We start from the raw sequence: 17,453 nt of genomic DNA on the forward strand, positions 1-17,453 counted from the left end.
TAGCTTTTAGCGTAACGTTAGCTAATTTTGCGGTGTGTGTGTGCGTGTGTGTGTGCGTGTGTGCTATGGACAGCAAAGCCCTGTCTGTCTGTTATTTCACTTTACAATACTCTGTGTTGATTGAGCTGTGTTGAAGCAGCAAAAAAGGACATTATGTTAAATGAAGAGTTTCTGTCTCTGATAGTTGATATAATAATGTAACTGCATTATTAAGCCTACATGAACTCCATGGTGTTCAGGGATGAATAGTCTCTCCTATTGCTATTGTACTATTTTTTCAGCTATAGTTACATTAATCATTAGTAATGCAGCAGCCTAGTTTTGAATGGCAGGGTCCCTGCTATCACATGTTGATAAAAATATAACATTTACATAATAAAAATCAACTACAGACTTCCCAATATAAATAAATTAAGCATGATGAGTTGACTTGAAACTGTTTATATGTAGAAGAAAAGTTTTGTCATTTTATTTAATCTGACCAACAACTTGAGGCAGTTTAATGTTGATTAACATGGGCAGAATTATTATAGTGTTCCCAATGTTAAAAGGATAAAGCCATTGTTTACAAATTTGGTAAATAAATAACCAAAACATTTATATTTTGTTGTTTTCTTACTGTACCGAAAATGAACCGAACCGTGACCTCTAAACCGAGGTACCGAAATTTTGGTGTACCGTTACACCCCTAATATATATATATATATATATATATATATATATATATATATATATATATATATATATATATATATATATATATATACATATATACATTTTGGTGTGTTTGTTACGAGCACAATCAGGTGTAATATGCATAGATAAATCTGTCTGCACCTGGGGACACTGAACATGGGGCACTGGTGCTGCTGTAATCCCGGCCGGAGCTCAACGTCCCTCTACTGTGGGCAACTCAAGGCTCATGTTGTGCTAATTAACCCTGTTAATCTAAGTAGGCACTGCTTTAGTGTGTATGTGTGGGGGGGGGGCTATAGCTGGCTAACCCGAGCAGATGAGCCCTCACCCCATCCCAGCCCCCTTATTTGCTGGCAGACTGCCGTCCGACTTGGCAGACACACACTCACAAGGGGTCTGGTGTGCACGTGTGCATTAGTGGCTGTGTGTGCACACACGCATGTTCATTTGAGCCCGTGTGTGATTTCACAAGAGAGGAAGGATTATAGATGTTGAACATACACACGCAAATGAGCACAGGGCCCGACTGGTGTGCATGGTCCGTGTGTGTCTGTGTGCCAGAGTAAAGCCAACAGTGCTTTACTGGACCGTCGACACAGCGTACAAAAAGATCAGTGGGCCAAATCCATTAGTGGTATAATTGCATTACATGGTAAATATTCCTAAAAGGTCAATTTCGCCATCATTGGCAAGCATCGCAGTAAAAACAAGAACTGTGGGATTGCTCCCAGGCATCTGAAGTAGCACTAGCCAGTGAGTACAGTATGATGATTTTTTTTGTATATATCAACAAAACCTGGAAAGGATAGAACAACATCCTAACTGTAGCTTAATAAGGCAGTCATCTTTGCAAAGGACCTGTGATGAGGTGGCGACTTGTCCAGGGACAAGCGGTAGGAAATGGATGGATGGATGGATATTTGCAAAGCTATATCGGCATTGAACTGACAACACAGAGCACAACTCATCTCAACCAAAGTTGGTCTTGTAATAATAGACAGCGACATGCCAAGAGGAAAGAACATGACTCGCTGAATGTCTTCCATTGTTGTACTTTGTTTGTGTCCGTGCCACATTCCCTGGCTAGACTGTTACATTATGTGACATAATTTACATAACACACACAGTTACTGTATCTGTAAAGAGCCAACACTGCAAACAATATATAAGTTTGCTGTTTTTGTTGACCAGCCTAACCTTCTTCAGGAGATGGTACAACTACAGACAAAGTTGTTACACCGCTGGTCCTCATTGAGCTGACTTGGGTTGCAGACTGGTCGGCAGAGCACATACACGCTGACAACCATTCAAGACAATTTAGAGTCTCCAACTAACCTAACATGCATGCTGTTGGAATGTGGGAGGAAGCCAGAGTAAACCCACACATGCACGCGGAGAACACACACACTCCACACAGAGATGCTTGAACAAAGATTTGAACCCTTCATCTCCTGACTGTGTGGCTAACATGCTGGCCACTAGGTCACCTCTGGCAATCTCTGGTGTCCATCATTTATTATACATTTTTGGCAAAGTGGCAATTTTATCAAAATTACATAATACATCTTTATTAAATGATTAAAGGATGTCAATGAGGCATTTTTACCATTTTTTTTTTAAAGGTATAAGCTTTAATTACCCTACTAATAACTTGAAATGATTATGGACCTTATCTATTAAAGGTTTGTGTGTATTAAAAACATGAGCAAACTTGATAGAACATGCAGAGCTGATCGACTAAGCTTGTGCACAGAGGACCGCGTCTCTTAAAGAGGAACTGCACTTTTTTGGGAATTTTGCCTATCATTCACAGTCCTCATATAAGACAAGAACACATGTGTTTTTGTTTTTTTATGCATTCCAACTAATAAATAAATGCAATCAAAATTCCGCTTACAATGAAGCCAATGTGAGTCGCTCTATTCTGCCTGCAAAGACCTTAAAAAACATCCAAACACCTCCATTAGGGTTTTATATTAATGCTGTAAGTATATATGTAATGTAGTAATGGGCACATTTATAATAAGAAGTAATATTTATGTATTTTGCTAATTTTAAGCATACTCATCGCTTTAATTCCAAAACTCAGAAAGGCTTCCGCTTTTTTCTTCGACAGCATTATTAATCACTGCAGACTTCATGAGAGCCAACAAACATAATAAAACATGACTTACTGTATATTATATAATATATAAAATACATATAATATAATAACTGCTGTCATCAGGATGCCGACTTACAAAATCTTGTTATATTCCCGTCTAGATGAAGAATGACTCATAATCCTCGCGAAGAAAAAAGGGACATGGAACCAAGCGGTTTTGCATGTCTTGCCGGGTCTAAATTGGATGCCAAAGTTGACCAACTTCTCGTATTACGTCCTCATCCTTCTACTATCCCGGTGAGAAACATTATTTATGATCTCGAATAAACTTCCACCGGCACCGAGCCGAGGAAGCAGCTCACCAGCCGGTGATGTAAAAATAGGCACACAAATAAGCTAAAAATAGTTTATTTGCGTTAGCGCTTATAACTTGCATCTATATTTAGCACAAATGGCTATGACAAAGAGGGCAATTGCACTGAAAAAACTGACAATGGAGACACAGGACATTCTGTCTCTGTATGTGTCAACATATTTCGACTGTCAGAAATAAAACAGTTAGACATAACGTCTTTTCAGCAATATAATTTTATTATGTTATAGTTGCTGGATGACCTAAGGGGCCTATCAAAACTAAATCAGTTAATTGTTTTGGTTTCTGCTTTTTTTTTAATGACGTTTCTTTTTTTTCATACACGTCATATATTATTATAACATATCTCCTATACAAATCATTTTTTTGCCCCTGGATCATTCGAGACACACCATCACAACACGCACCACCTTGCAGAGCGAACCTTCAGCATGCTGAAAGTGGGTTCTGTTGTCTTGATTGCGCTTCAATATCATCCAGAAAAGGTGGTCCATATTATTTTTGTGTGCTGCAACAACATGACGGATCTCTACCAGTTGGACCATATGATGCCATAAATGAGTGGCTCCATGGTGACAGCCGGTTACACGCAAAATCCTCATTAAATAGAGCGGTCTGCACCACTTTGGCACTTGTTATCAATTGTACACAGAGTCTTAGTAGATCACTTGCGGCATGTCCACTATCAATACATAACCTGTTATTTGGGTCTTAGTGGATCATGTCATATTTATTGTTATACAAGAGTCTGATAACCTTCCAAAGATTGTTTTAATGTTTTCCCTTTGTTCTCTGCTCTACTATGTCACAGGTGGATTTGTACACAAACAACCCATCTGGTGTGTCAGCATAGCAATCAATCAATCTTCTAAAATACAATACTTACAGATAAAAATGCAAATGAGCAAGCCAGTCAGATTGAGAAATGGTACCTTTTCCAGTACTTCTATAACCAAAATGTGTGTAATCTGGAGCAATTTAGTCGTTACCTGAAGGAATAAATTATTACATGTGCAGTATGTGTGTGGAAAAACACTGTGCCTATCTGACTACAAACCTGTGCTATTGAATAACATTGTGCACGTCTACATTTAGAATTCATAGAATTGTAGCAAGTATTTATAAGGCACTATAAATACTTGACATGCGGGAACCTGACGAGTGTTTTCATTTTGACTACAAGAACATATGCTGACTCGCTTAACGGCCACTCAATCCAGGACCTCTTTATTCCAGGTTGTCTGACTTCAGATGTTTGCGATGGAGATGACGTTTTCACACTTTGGGCCTGATTTACTCAAGGTTTGCGTATACCAAAATACATACAAACAATTAATAGCACACGCAGAGATGATTTACTAAAGGTGTGCAAAGTGGATTGCGTCAGTTAAATGAGTGTGTCTTCATTAATATGCAGAATATGTGCTGATCATTAAAACAGGCACTGTTCTGGAAGGACAAGATGCAAATATTATTGTTTATCATGCACAATGTGATTTATCAACACTCATCACCGTTTGGTGAGCACTACGTTGCGTTTCATTTAGCACGTTTGGAGAGTACGTGCAAACTGACAGTTCCACACACGGCTGCAGGATAAGTGCTGGCGCTGCACAGATGATGGACAGATGAGAATCCTCCATCGTACATGTGTGTGTCAACATATTGGACGGTCAGAAGTACAAACTATTAGACACGTTGTCTATTCAGCAACATCATTTTATGATTTTTTTAGCTGCTCGAGCAGGGTTATTCAACTGGTGGCCCGCGGGCCAAATCTGGCCAGCAAATGAAACCATACAGGCCCTGAAGTTTAGATTAAAACTTGGGAGACAAATATTTTTGCAGCAAATTAGAGATTAGAGTGCTCCTGTTGTATAGAGGAACTTTGAGCACTTCAAACACCTTGGCAGATCCTTACGTTGACGTTTCACCCTTTCTAGCAAACCTAGTATACTCATGTCCAAACTTGTGATTTACATAACTGAGGTGTTCCTGAAGGCTCCCCTTTAAGTCCTCTCTTTTTTAGTCCTCTCAGTTACACATTTTTTCGTAATGTGTTTGATGTAACTATGGTGTTACTGTAGCTTTACTTCAGATGCAAAAAGTTTTAATTTGTTCAACTTATTTGATTATAGTAGTGGTGTTCCTCAGAATTCCATTTTAGGTCCTCTCTTTTTCCTCATTTGTGTTTTTCAACTAGGTTTGCTGAAAATTAAGTTGAAAAAACTTCCGTAAAACCACACAGGGTTGTCATAGAAATAATCTTTGACTAGCTAAAAACTCCTGTTATGCTGACAAAAATAGACCAAAATCAAATGTCTACTGTAGAAGACGCTGGTTTTCTGGACTATAGACACAGTCTGGCCCCCCACTCCTTAGTTTTGTGGAATTGTGGCCCTCAAAGCAATTTGGTTAAATAGCCCTATGTTAGAGGATGTAAGAGGCTGATTAAAACAAATTCAATTGATGCGTTTTGGTGTTTTTTAAATGTTGTTCGTTTTTTTTCACATTGAATAAATATTAATACATTATTTTTAATATATAAAACAACTTATTTCAGTATGCATTTTTTTGTGTGTCTTAAGTGCAGCCTCCTTCCAATGAGTACACCTTCGGCGTTAAAAAAAAAAAAAAAAAAGTCAATGTAGATGCACTGCAGGACTGATTCTAAAATGCCCATAAAAAGTGGTACATGTGTACCACTCGTTAGAAAGCATGGGAAAACACCACAGGTAGGAGCATGATAGCATGAATTTGCAGTAAATGAGTGTCTCCGTGGTGATGCCCAATGTAGTACATGCAAAATCCTCATTTGGTGGGGCGGTATAGCTCGGTTGGTAGAGTGGCCGTGCCAGCAACTTGAGGGTTGCAGGTTCGATCCCCGCTTCCGCCATCCTAGTCACTGCTGTTGTGTTCTTGGGCAAGACACTTTACCCACCTGCTCCCAGTGCCACCCACACTGGTTTAAATGGAACTTAGATATTGGGTTTCACTATGTAAAGCGCTTTGAGTCACTAGAGAAAAAGCGCTATATAAATATAATTCACTTCACTTCACTTCATTTAAATAGGTCTGCACCACTTTCCAATTGCACTTGCGGTTTTAGTATATCGCACGCAACACAGCTATTAATAGTACACACGCTATTTTAAAGATTGCACACGCTGTTTCGTGCGTGGTATTTGGATCTTCGTAAATCAGGCCCTTTACGTTTTGTGGATTATTAGTAGTGAAGAAGCATTGTTAGATTTGTCAGTGTTTTGGCAAAGCTCATTCACTCCCATTTGTAAGCATTTAGGTCTAAAATTGCTGGTGTCAAATCATCAAAATTGGGGCCAATCAGGCCGTGAATGCAGGAGAGTGTTTCTTTAGTAGATGGATGTGAGCAGTCGACATACCGGCAGCTGCAGCTGTGTGGATTAAAAAGTAAATATCTGATATAGTTGTATTTCTCAAGAAAAAGATAGAGGGCTAAAAGCGTTGGGGGAAACCAAAGACCGGAAACACACAAACCCACAGTTTCATAAGAGAAGGCATTCACACAATCACAAACTCACACACAAACACACACACACACACAGCCTCAGGGCTATTGTCTTCCAAATTTAGGTCAGAGTGAGTCTAACAGTTACACACACACCCCAAGAGGCTCTCCTCACCTGCAAAGAGGCCAGTTAGGACACCGTGTCAAAGATTAAACCTGTTTTATCTCAGAGACGGAGTCTGCTTGGGGGAGAGTGAGTAAGAGGGTGCGTCGCTCAGTCCTTTAAACCAGGAGGCAGAGGGTCACTGGGGAAAACACTTTTCTTCGGATATACACACGCACACACAGCTGGCCTTCTCTGTGTGCGCGGTCAAGTAGAAAGGTGGATCTGTGTCAGGTAGCAAGGGTATTTACTGCTACTGAGACAAGTGGGTTGAGGAAACACAAACACAGCAAAGCGGTGAGGAGAGGGGCTGTTTAGGAGGAGACAAAACAAGAAGGAAATGAAACAGAGACCAGAGGGAAACAATATGGTCTCAGACCTTGGCAGTCATCAGAATGTGTCATCAGGTAGTTTAAAAGTGGTTACTTTCCTAATTCCACCATTTTTACCTGATTTAGCGTCACTTCAATGTGGATAACAAGTCAAAAAAGGCTAAATGTCGTAATCACTCAATGAATTTTAAAGAATAATTTCAGGGATTTAGTTTACCACCTCCACAAACACACAAACAACACACGTTTCTGGCTCTAAACTATGAAAAATAACTCATTTGGCGATTTAAACCAACAACTAGTGCAAGTAGTCATTTTCTCACTCACCATCCGCCATCTTAATGAAGAACAAATATTCAAGTCAAATAGCAAACTGTGTTCATAAAAGAGCTGGAATGCCTTCAGTCAGCACTTAACAAAGTTCATAAGCGACCGACTAAAGCCTCTGAAAGGCAAACTGATGACTGAACGTAAACACAAGTGTTCACCTTACGAGGGTTAAGGATTAAGAACCCAGACAGGCACCGAGGTGAGGATGAGAGAGAGACAGACCTGTTGGCAACACAGGCTCAAAAGGCTGTTCGATTATTGGCTATTATTAATTACTGATTATTGAAGGAATTGTATTATCCTTGTAAACCAACGGTTTATGTATTACATCAGGTATACCATAAAATGTACACTGTTTTTACGCTTAATAAATAAAAAATGAAAAATAAACATTGTTATTTTTACGGTAAAATTGTGGCGACTGAGCTGCCAGTTTTTTACCCATAAATCTACCTGCGTTTTTACAGTGCATTACTGTAAATGGAAAAACGGTTAAATCATTACCATATCAAATCATCTGATTGACACTGAAATTGATTGAAAAATAATAAAGACAATTTCAAAAATGTTTGCGTTCCCGAAAAAAAGACAACATCAAAGTATTAAAACATGTCTCTGGTGTGTCGAGTAAAAGGCGAAAGGAGAGCAAGGGACCACAGGTGCTCGGGTGAATCCGATAGACATCCGTAATTTATCATTCATAGGCCAGTGATGGCAGGCCTAGCCAAAGTATGGCCTGGTAAACACTAGCCATAGATCATTCACAGGCACAGACAACTCAGACATTCTCAGAATCTGATAAATCCTCTCTCTCTCTTTCTCTCTCTGTCTCACACACACACACACACACACACACACACACACACACACACACACACACACACACACACACACACACACGTGCGTGCATGCATAAAAATGTATCTTGGAAGACAGATGCTTTTATGCGTACATCGGGCTGGACATGGGTCATGTCACAACATGTCTCTTTCTGCATGGTGAAGACATCTTTTGCTTTCCTTCAACTCCCTTTATCTTTGTCTTTTGTCTGCCTCCTGCAGTTTCTGCCTTAATCATCAGCATTTGCAGCAGAAAAGACACTTTAAAGCACCCGCCACCCTTTTATTCAAGAAAGAAATAGATTTCTCCTTTAACCCTCTGCAGTACAGAACAATGATTTCCCTTCAACATTTTGCTGTAGATTTTACTCCGGGATTTTAATCAATGTGATGCATTAACACCATCTTCCTTTCTTTCAGGTTAACGACAAAGAACAGCGAATAGACACCCCTCTTACCCTAAGCACTTTTAAACTTTAAATCCACGCTTTTGTATCACAGCCGGACATCAATGCTCGCCTGCATCTGCCAGGAGAAGCTGGAGCGGATCTTTGTGTTTACATAAGATTAGGGAGCAGGGGAGGAAGAAGGTAGCTGATATGGTGCAGTAGCTGTAAGCCAAGCAGATCTATGTATTAACACAGCCAAAACACTGGATTTTAAAAATAATTGTTTCTAAATCAAACTGCAAGATGGGTCAGTGCCCAAAATTTGCAACCAACTCCTTGGTCTCTAAACATGATATTTTAGCTGTGCGGATGTTAACAAAAAAACGATAGCAGCAACAAGCATGCAAAATCACAGAACCTGGAAGCTACATATGTTATATAACTGTGACAATGCCAGTATCCAAAAATTCCCTTTGCAAATATTAATTAATTTTAACAACAATGTCATACTTTTACAACTGCACTAAATCATACTGAGAGATATGTCACATTATTGCAGAATGAATTGTACCATCATGCATTTGACCTCTTTGTACATTTAAGCCTTCATCTGTACTAAAGGTTTGCGTGTATTAACATACGTGCAAACTTGATAGCGCACGCAAAGCTGAAAACTTGTGCACAGAGGATTGTGTCTCTTAAAGTGGAACTGCACTTTTTTTTGGAATTTTGCCTATCGTTGACAATCATGATGAAAGACATGACGACGGATGGATTTTTTAAAAATGCATTCCAACTTGTAAATAAAAGTTCACTTACAGCAGAGCCAATGGGAGCTCCTCTATTCCGCCCATAAAATCCAATTAAAAAACCTACAAAAAGTGCCAACAATACTCCATTTACTTACATGTTTTGACTTGATGATTAACCAAGTATTAGTGATATTGTTATTATAAGCGCTAACGCAGACAAACTATTTATAGCGACGCCATGATCACTACCGTGTAGGGGTGTAACGGTATGTGTATTTGTATTGAACCGTTTCGGTACGGGGGTTTCGGTTCGGTTCTGAGGTGTACCGAACGAGTTTCCACACGAACATATTAAATAGCCGCCTCCGCTTGGCTTCCTTCAGCCTCTGTCTCTGTCAGGATTCTACACAGCACCCAGCATTGTCCCACCCACACAACTATCTGATTGGTTACATACAGAGCGGTAACAGCCAATCAGCAGTGCATATTCAGAGCGGTAACAGCCAATCATCAGTGCATATTCAGAGCGGTAACAGCCAATCAGCAGTGCGTATTCAGAGCGCATGTAGTCAGTGCTTAGCGTTTAGCAGGTAAGCATCAGACTCTCCCCAAATTATTATAAACACCTCAGAGTCAACTACTAGTAACATCACTAGTTATATTATAGAAATATAAAAGGCAGTTCAGCTCGCTCACAGTCCTGGCTTGAGGTGAAGGCTAATTCGCTTTTAGCGTAACGTTAGCTCATTTTGCGGTGTGTGTGTGTGTGTGTGTGTGTGTGTGTGTGTGTGTGTTACGGACAGCAAAGCCCTGTCTGTCCGTTATTTCACTTTACCTTTTTTTGTGTTGATTGAGCTGTGTTGAAGCAGGACATTATGTTAAATGAAGCGTTTCTGTCTCTGATAGTTGATATAATAATGTAAGTGCATCATTAAGCCTACATGAACTCCATGGTGTTCAGGGATGAATAGTCTCTCCTATTGCTATTGTACCATTTTTTCAGCTATAGTTACATTAATCATTAGTAATGCAGCAGCCTAGTTTTGAATGGCAGGGTCCCTGCTATCACATGTTGATAAAAATATAACATTTACATAATAAAAATAAACTACAGGCTTCCCAAATGCTGTAATAAATTAAGCATGATGAGTTGACTTGAAACTGTTTAATGTTGCACTTTTATATGTAGAAGAAAAGTTTTGTGATTTTATTTAATCTGAGCAACAACTTGAGGCAGTTTAATGTTGATTAACGTGGGCAGAATTATTGTAGTGTTTCCAATGTTAAAAGGATAAAGCCATTGTTTACGAATTTGGTAAATAAATAACCAAAATATTAATATTTTGTTGTTTTCTTACTGTACCGAAAATGAACCGAACCGTGACCTCTAAACCGAGGTGCGTACCGAACCGAAATGTTTGTGTACCGTTACACCCTTACTACTGTGTGTACCTATGTTTACATCATCGAATGGTCTGCTGCTTCCTCGCTTCCTTGCTCCCTGTAAGTTTATTGTAGATCATAAATCATGCATCTCACCTGAAAAGTAAATGGCTGAGGACGTATACTGGCAAGTTGGTACACCTTGACAGCCATTTATGACCCAGAACTGACGAGAATGACACAAAAAGATGCTTTGTCACCCCCCCATTACATTTCTTTGCAAAGATTATTAGACATTCCCCACCTAAACGTGAATATAACAAGATTCTATTAGTCGGCTTCCTAATGACAGCAGACCTTGTAGAGTAAGAGATGTTTTATTATGTTTGTTGGCTCTCATGAAGTTTGTGGTGAGTAATAATCAGTGATGAAGAAAAAAGCAAACGTGATGCGTTTTTTAATTTTTTTTAAATCACGTATGCTTAAAATGGTCAAAATACATAAATATGAAATGTTATTATAAATGTACCCGTTACTACATTACATATATACTTACATCATGTATATAAAACCCTAATGGCGGTGTTTAATGTTTTTAAGGGCTTTATAGGCAGAATTGAGCGGCTCCCAGGGTCATTGTAAGCTGACTTTTGATCGCATTTATTAAATATTTAGAATGCATTTTTTTTAAAATACATACGTCGCCATGTCTCTCATAATGATTGTGAACGATAGGCAAAATTTGATGTGATTTATCAAGACTAAATCGGTTCTCCGGCTGTTGTTTTGCAGCTTTATTTAGTATGTTTCGAAAGGACATGCAAACTGGCATTGCGCGGAAATGGCTGTGAGAAAGGAGGTGATCACGCTGCAGCTCAGTATGCTTGTCAAAATATTTGGATTGTCAAAAATAAAAAAATGTTAGACAGTGTCTCGTCATCAATATATTGTTAGAATTTTATAGCTGCTGGATGACTTAAGGGGCTTGTTAAAACAAATTAAATTGATGCATTTTGGCGTCTGCAGACGTTCTTTTTAATAAAGTTAATTTTTTCATATACTGTAAACTGTTTCTAAAAAATGTTTTGGGCATTATGCATATTCTTGCGTCCGGGGCACACACTTGCAATTAGTGCCAGCATCTCCTAGGGCGGACCATCAGCCCTTCTTAAAGTTAAAGTTAAAGTACCAATCATTGTCACACACACACTAGGTGTGGTGAAATGTGTCCTCTGCATTTGACCCATCCCCTTGTTCACCCCCTGGGAGGTGAGGGGAGCAGTGGGCAGCAGCGGTGCCGTGCCCGGGAATCAGTTTTGGTGATTTAACCCCCAATTCCAACCCTTGATGCTGAGTGCCAAGCAGGGAGGTAATGGGTCCCATTTTTATAGTCTTTGGTATGACTCGGCCGGGGTTTGAACTCACAACCTACCGATCTCAGGGCGGACACTATAACCACTAGGCAACTGAGTAGGTTAAAAAGTGGGTTTCGTTGTAGATTTACTGCAGGACTGCTTCTAAAATGCCCAGAAAAAGTGGTACATAATGGTCTGCTGCATCTTTCAAAATATAGCAAAACGCTACAGGTAAGGAGCATGATAACATGAAGTGCAGTAAATGAGTGTCCACATTCAAACAAGGCGGTCTGCACCACTTTTGCACTTGTTATCAATTGTACACAGTGTTAGTAGAGTACAGGCAACACGCCCACTAATAGTACACGCAACTGTAAAGTTTGCGTTTAGCGATTGGTATTTGGATCTTAGTGGATCAGGTCCACAGTCTTTTGCAAAGTGTTGTTCACTCCTACCCACTTCTCCAAAGTGGGCTGGCTCAGGGTGGAGGACAGAGTAAAACAACTTGTACTGAGCCTAGTCTATAAAATCCGCTACACCTCCCTGAAACCGAAGTACATGTCAAACTACTTCCTTAACGTAAATGACTGCCTTAACCACAACACCAGGGGGAGCTCCACTAACCACGTTAAACCCAGATTCCGATCAAACAAAGGTCTTAACTCATTCTCTTTCTATGCCACATCAATGTGGAATGCGCTCCCAACAGGTATAAAAGAAAGGGCATCTCTATCCTCCTTCAAAACCGCAATAAAAGTACACCTCCAGGCAGCTACAACCCTAAACTAACATCCTCCCCGGATTGTTAATAATCAAATGTAAACAATCTAGATTGTAGATACTTTTTCTTATGCCTTCCGATCTCTCTCTCTCTCTCTATGTCCACTACTTGCTGTACATATCCTACCAAGTCAGACCTACACTGTTCCAATGTCCATTTCTCTGTTCTCAATTGTTGATGACTGATGATAACAACCAAACCTAACCCCCCCCCTCCACATCCCGGATTGTAAATAATTAAATGTGATTATCGTGTGTGATGACTGTATTATGATGATAGTATATATCTGATAGTATATATCTGTATCATGAATCAATTTAAGTGGACCCCGACTTAAACAAGTTGAAAAACTTATTCGGGTGTTACCATTTAGTGGTCAATTGTACTGAATATGTACTTCACTGTGCAACCTACTAATAAAAGTATTAATCAATCAATCAAAAAAGCTGACTCATCCATATTGTTGTTTGTTTGTCTTCTGAACATAAATTAGGTGTCAACATGTCCAGGTTAGGGTTCATGTTACATGCTATCAAGGCCTATACCGCAACTCAGGTCCACTTACCACCTGCCCTGTTATATGGCACTCACACGGACACGTGCACAACAAGCATCATGCATCAATGACACTTCATAAACAACACAATGCGTGCGCTACAAAAGGAACAACTCATATTAAAAGTTAGTAAAAAGTTACAAATGTAGATATACATAACATTCAGTGTGTTGTCATGCACACATTACTCGAATTACTGTCATTTGTAATTATTTAAATTTTTTCACAGTTTTCTATGAAGTTTTACATGCACTAGCTCAATCGTTGGCCAACACCAAGCTTTTCCACGCCGAACCTTGTCAGTGAGTCAGCAATTTCTTTTTACCGTTTCAGATGTTGGCATTTTGGAGAACAAAATCAACATTTTTTTGAAAATGGCTGCCTTGAGGACATCTGTGTGGAGAACAAATCCGCTACTTTTATCAAACTCTGCAGCTGACAATACAAGCTTGTGTCCATGCTGCATAAATGAATGATTTTGTTGGGACTTCTCCAGCAATCTGTTATTTTGGGAGCATGGCAGTAGGCCAATGAAAATATAGGATTTGGAGTAAATTATTGTTTGCTTATTTTGTTGTATGTTATAAAATTTAAATATTGCCTTAATAGTATTCAGAGTTGAACAACAAATGTTGTAATTGTGTGAATAAGGGCAGATATCATAATTTTATATTGCTTTCTGCTCCTTTTCATTCATGATTTATTTAGATATTATGTTGATATTTAAATTTTTTTGTAAGACCTTAAATTAAATAAATTATAAAATAAATAAATACATTTCATCCCAGTTTAGGATAAACGCAAAGCACATCTAGCTTGCAAATACATGAACAAATATGTTTTATATTCCACCATTGTGACATTACGATGGCTGTGTTCTGTGAAAATAAACAAATGTAACAGCACTATAGTTACTGTTACATGAATAAAATTAAAGACCGAAATGGGGCCACACACAAAATCTTGTTTAGGGTCACAAAAAGCCTATAGTGTACCCTCCATGCATATAGTCAGAATACCGAAGGTGCAGAGAAAAACAATGTTGTAGTGTTATTTGCTCATACAGTAATGCCGTCAGAATAATTACAAATTAAGACTGGGGTGTCCAAACGTTTTGACCGGGTGGACGCATCGGGCTAAAAAACATTTGGTGGGGGACCGAAAGCTGACTGCATGTAAAGTAACTTTATATATATATATATATATATATATATATATATATATATATATATATATATATATATATATATATATATATATATATATATATATATATATATATATATATATATATATATACATACACACAAATATATATAAATATAATGGCTATATAATTAATAATTATTAGAATTTAATATTAAGAGCATGTGAAAGTTCAACTGCTACAATGTTTACCTTCGTGACGGCTTCCTTCAAGTGTGGTAATCAATCAGAAATATCAAGCAGCAAAAATGTGCCAAACATGGATAAGTGTGGAAGGAGTTTTTTGCATTTTATACCATAATGCCTTGCAATGGATTTAAATGGGTGTAATTTAGATATTTTTTTATGGTGGTTGGCTGTTTTTATAATATCCACAAAGTTCAGTGTGCAGGTTGTTATGTGTGAAATATTTGTTGACTTTTTGTGCTGGTCGATTTTTTTTTCCTGTGCCATGACTAGGGAAGGTTGTTTTGATTGGGTCATTTAAGTAACTGCAGGGCACACTGACTGTAGAAAGTACATTCTGTGATCACTGGCCTCAGTCTCTCACATTGTTCGCAAGACGGCAACAAATAAGCACCCATCAAAACTACCAGATAATTACATTTAACATGTAAACACCCTGCCCAGCCAGATTGCTTGTTGTACTTGTGCCCGCCGGCATCTTCGATTTTGGCCCACGGGCCATAGTTTGGACACCCCAAGGTTACCGTAAGGAGCAGCTAAAAAAAACAAAACATTGTGTATTTAAAAGTCATGTCTCTTTTAACTAAGCCCAGCTTATATAAATGTACATTTAATGATCTGAAATTGTGCCGGTCATATTTTAAAAATTAATTACGTTAAAAACAAACAAACAGAGGATACAGTCCAAAATGGAATTTTGAATTACAATCACAATGTTGGAGAAAAAAAGATGACGTTTGTGTGCAAATGCAAGTACGGAAAAACAACACACATGACAAACAATGAAGCGCTTGTGTGTGTGTGCGAGTAAAGGTGTGGGAGAGGCGGGTGACGCACAAACATACACACAAAACACACAACTAGTCTCATCAAACAGTTGGAGGTATGCCAAGTTCATCTGTTAATGGACACGGTCGTCAGGGCTCAGCCCTCACCCCTCCCGTCTCTCTCCCCCACGATCCCTATCCCATCTATCCATATCCCACCCCCCACCAAGGCACACCAGGCCTCGAGGCACTCTACCCTTATGCCCTTTCTTCCTCATTCCTCACTCCCTCTTCTTCGACTTTTTCCTCACTTCCAACCCCCAAGTTCTCTCATCACCTAACTTTGTCTACCGGCATTTCCTTTGTATGGCGAAGATAAATGTGTGTGTGTGTGTGTGTGTGTGTGTGTGTGTGTGTGTGTGTGTGTGTGTGTGTGTGTGTGTGTGTGTGTGTGTGTGTGCATCTACACACATAGGTTTCTGTGGCTGTCAGTTGACCGTTCATACTCACACTTTCCAGTGAGTCATGAAACAAACAGGAATTAATGAGGTATTAAGGACCGCCATAAAACATTTCAAGACAATAAAAATATCTAATATGGTGTGTGTGTGTGTGTGTGTGTGTGTGTGTGTGTGTGTGTGTGTGTGTGTGTGTGTGTGTGTGTGTGTGTGTGTGTGTGTGTGTGTGTGTGTGTGTGTGTGTGCGTGTACTCCAGCAGACATGTGTCCTCTATTGGAAAAAGGAACAAAACTGAAGATGTACTGTTGGAAGAAAAAAAAGCAAATGGACCTTGGGTTGAATTTAGACACCCATTATTAGGCTACTTATATTTTTGAGGATTCATTTGATTATTGAACTACTCTGTCAATATACCGTAAAATGTTAATATCCACAAAGTTCAGTGTGCAGGTTGTGTTATGTGTGAAATGTTTGTTGACTTTTTGTGCTGGTCGAATTTTGTTTTTCTGCGCAATGACTAGGGAAGGTGGTTTGGATTGGGTCATTTAAGTAAATGCTGTGCACACTGACTGTAGAAAGTACATTCCGTGATCACTGGCCTCAGTCTCTCACGTTGTCCGCAAGACAGCGACAAATAAGCACCCATCAAACCACCAGATATTTACATTTAACGTGTAAACACCCTGCCCAGCCAGATTGCTTGTTGTACATGTGCCCGCTGGCATTTTCGATTTCAGGTTGAATTTAGACACCCATTGTTAGGCTACTTATATTTTTGAGGATTCATTTTATTATTAAACTACTCTGTCAATATACCATAAAATGTTAATGAACCTCAAAGCTAAAAATTAAAAAAGTAAAAGTAAGGTTTTGGCTTTCTTGGAAAAATATCTACTGTATGTGTGCTAAACTATTGGACAACATTTAGTGTTCACAGTTATTATGCAAATACATTTCCCATCACACTTGGTTGTCTTCATCTGTTAAAGTGAAAATAACAAGTCAAAATGTAGAAATACACCTTAAAAAAAACCCAATATAGTCAGCTTTATTTTCAATAACAATTATAAAGTCTTCTATCCGTGGAGTCTTGGTACATATAGTCCGTTTCTTAATCTGTTGATGATCAACTGTTTGTCCAAAAGCAACCACAGCCTCCGAGAAACTGTCCAGAGCAATATGCTGGACAGCTTGTGGTCACCATAAATCTCCAGTTTAAGATGTTCTCAGGAGGGTTTAGGTCAGGAGTGGAAGTTGGCCCTAACCACGCTGTAGATTACTTCCATGCATGCCAT

At 38.9% G+C, this 17,453-nt stretch overlaps 1 protein-coding gene across 3 annotated transcripts in view; it reads right to left on the minus strand.

Annotated features, from left to right (window-relative positions):
- LOC133657482 (B-cell lymphoma/leukemia 11A-like) overlaps positions 1–17,453 on the minus strand; it is an 86,546-nt gene that overhangs the window by 49,661 nt on the left and 19,432 nt on the right. Inside the window, exon 1 of one of the 3 annotated variants that reach the window (XM_062058848.1) lies at positions 7,483–7,607. The exons of the other annotated variants lie outside the window; for them this stretch is intronic. Coding sequence (XP_061914832.1) covers positions 7,483–7,492 — 10 coding nt within the window. The 5' untranslated portion in view covers positions 7,493–7,607. Of the gene's footprint in view, positions 1–7,482; positions 7,608–17,453 lie in introns of those variants that run through there. 3 annotated transcript variants of the gene reach the window in all.

The sequence above is a fragment of the Entelurus aequoreus genome, linkage group LG09 (assembly GCF_033978785.1).
Source record: "Entelurus aequoreus isolate RoL-2023_Sb linkage group LG09, RoL_Eaeq_v1.1, whole genome shotgun sequence".
NCBI lineage: Eukaryota > Metazoa > Chordata > Actinopteri > Syngnathiformes > Syngnathidae > Entelurus > Entelurus aequoreus.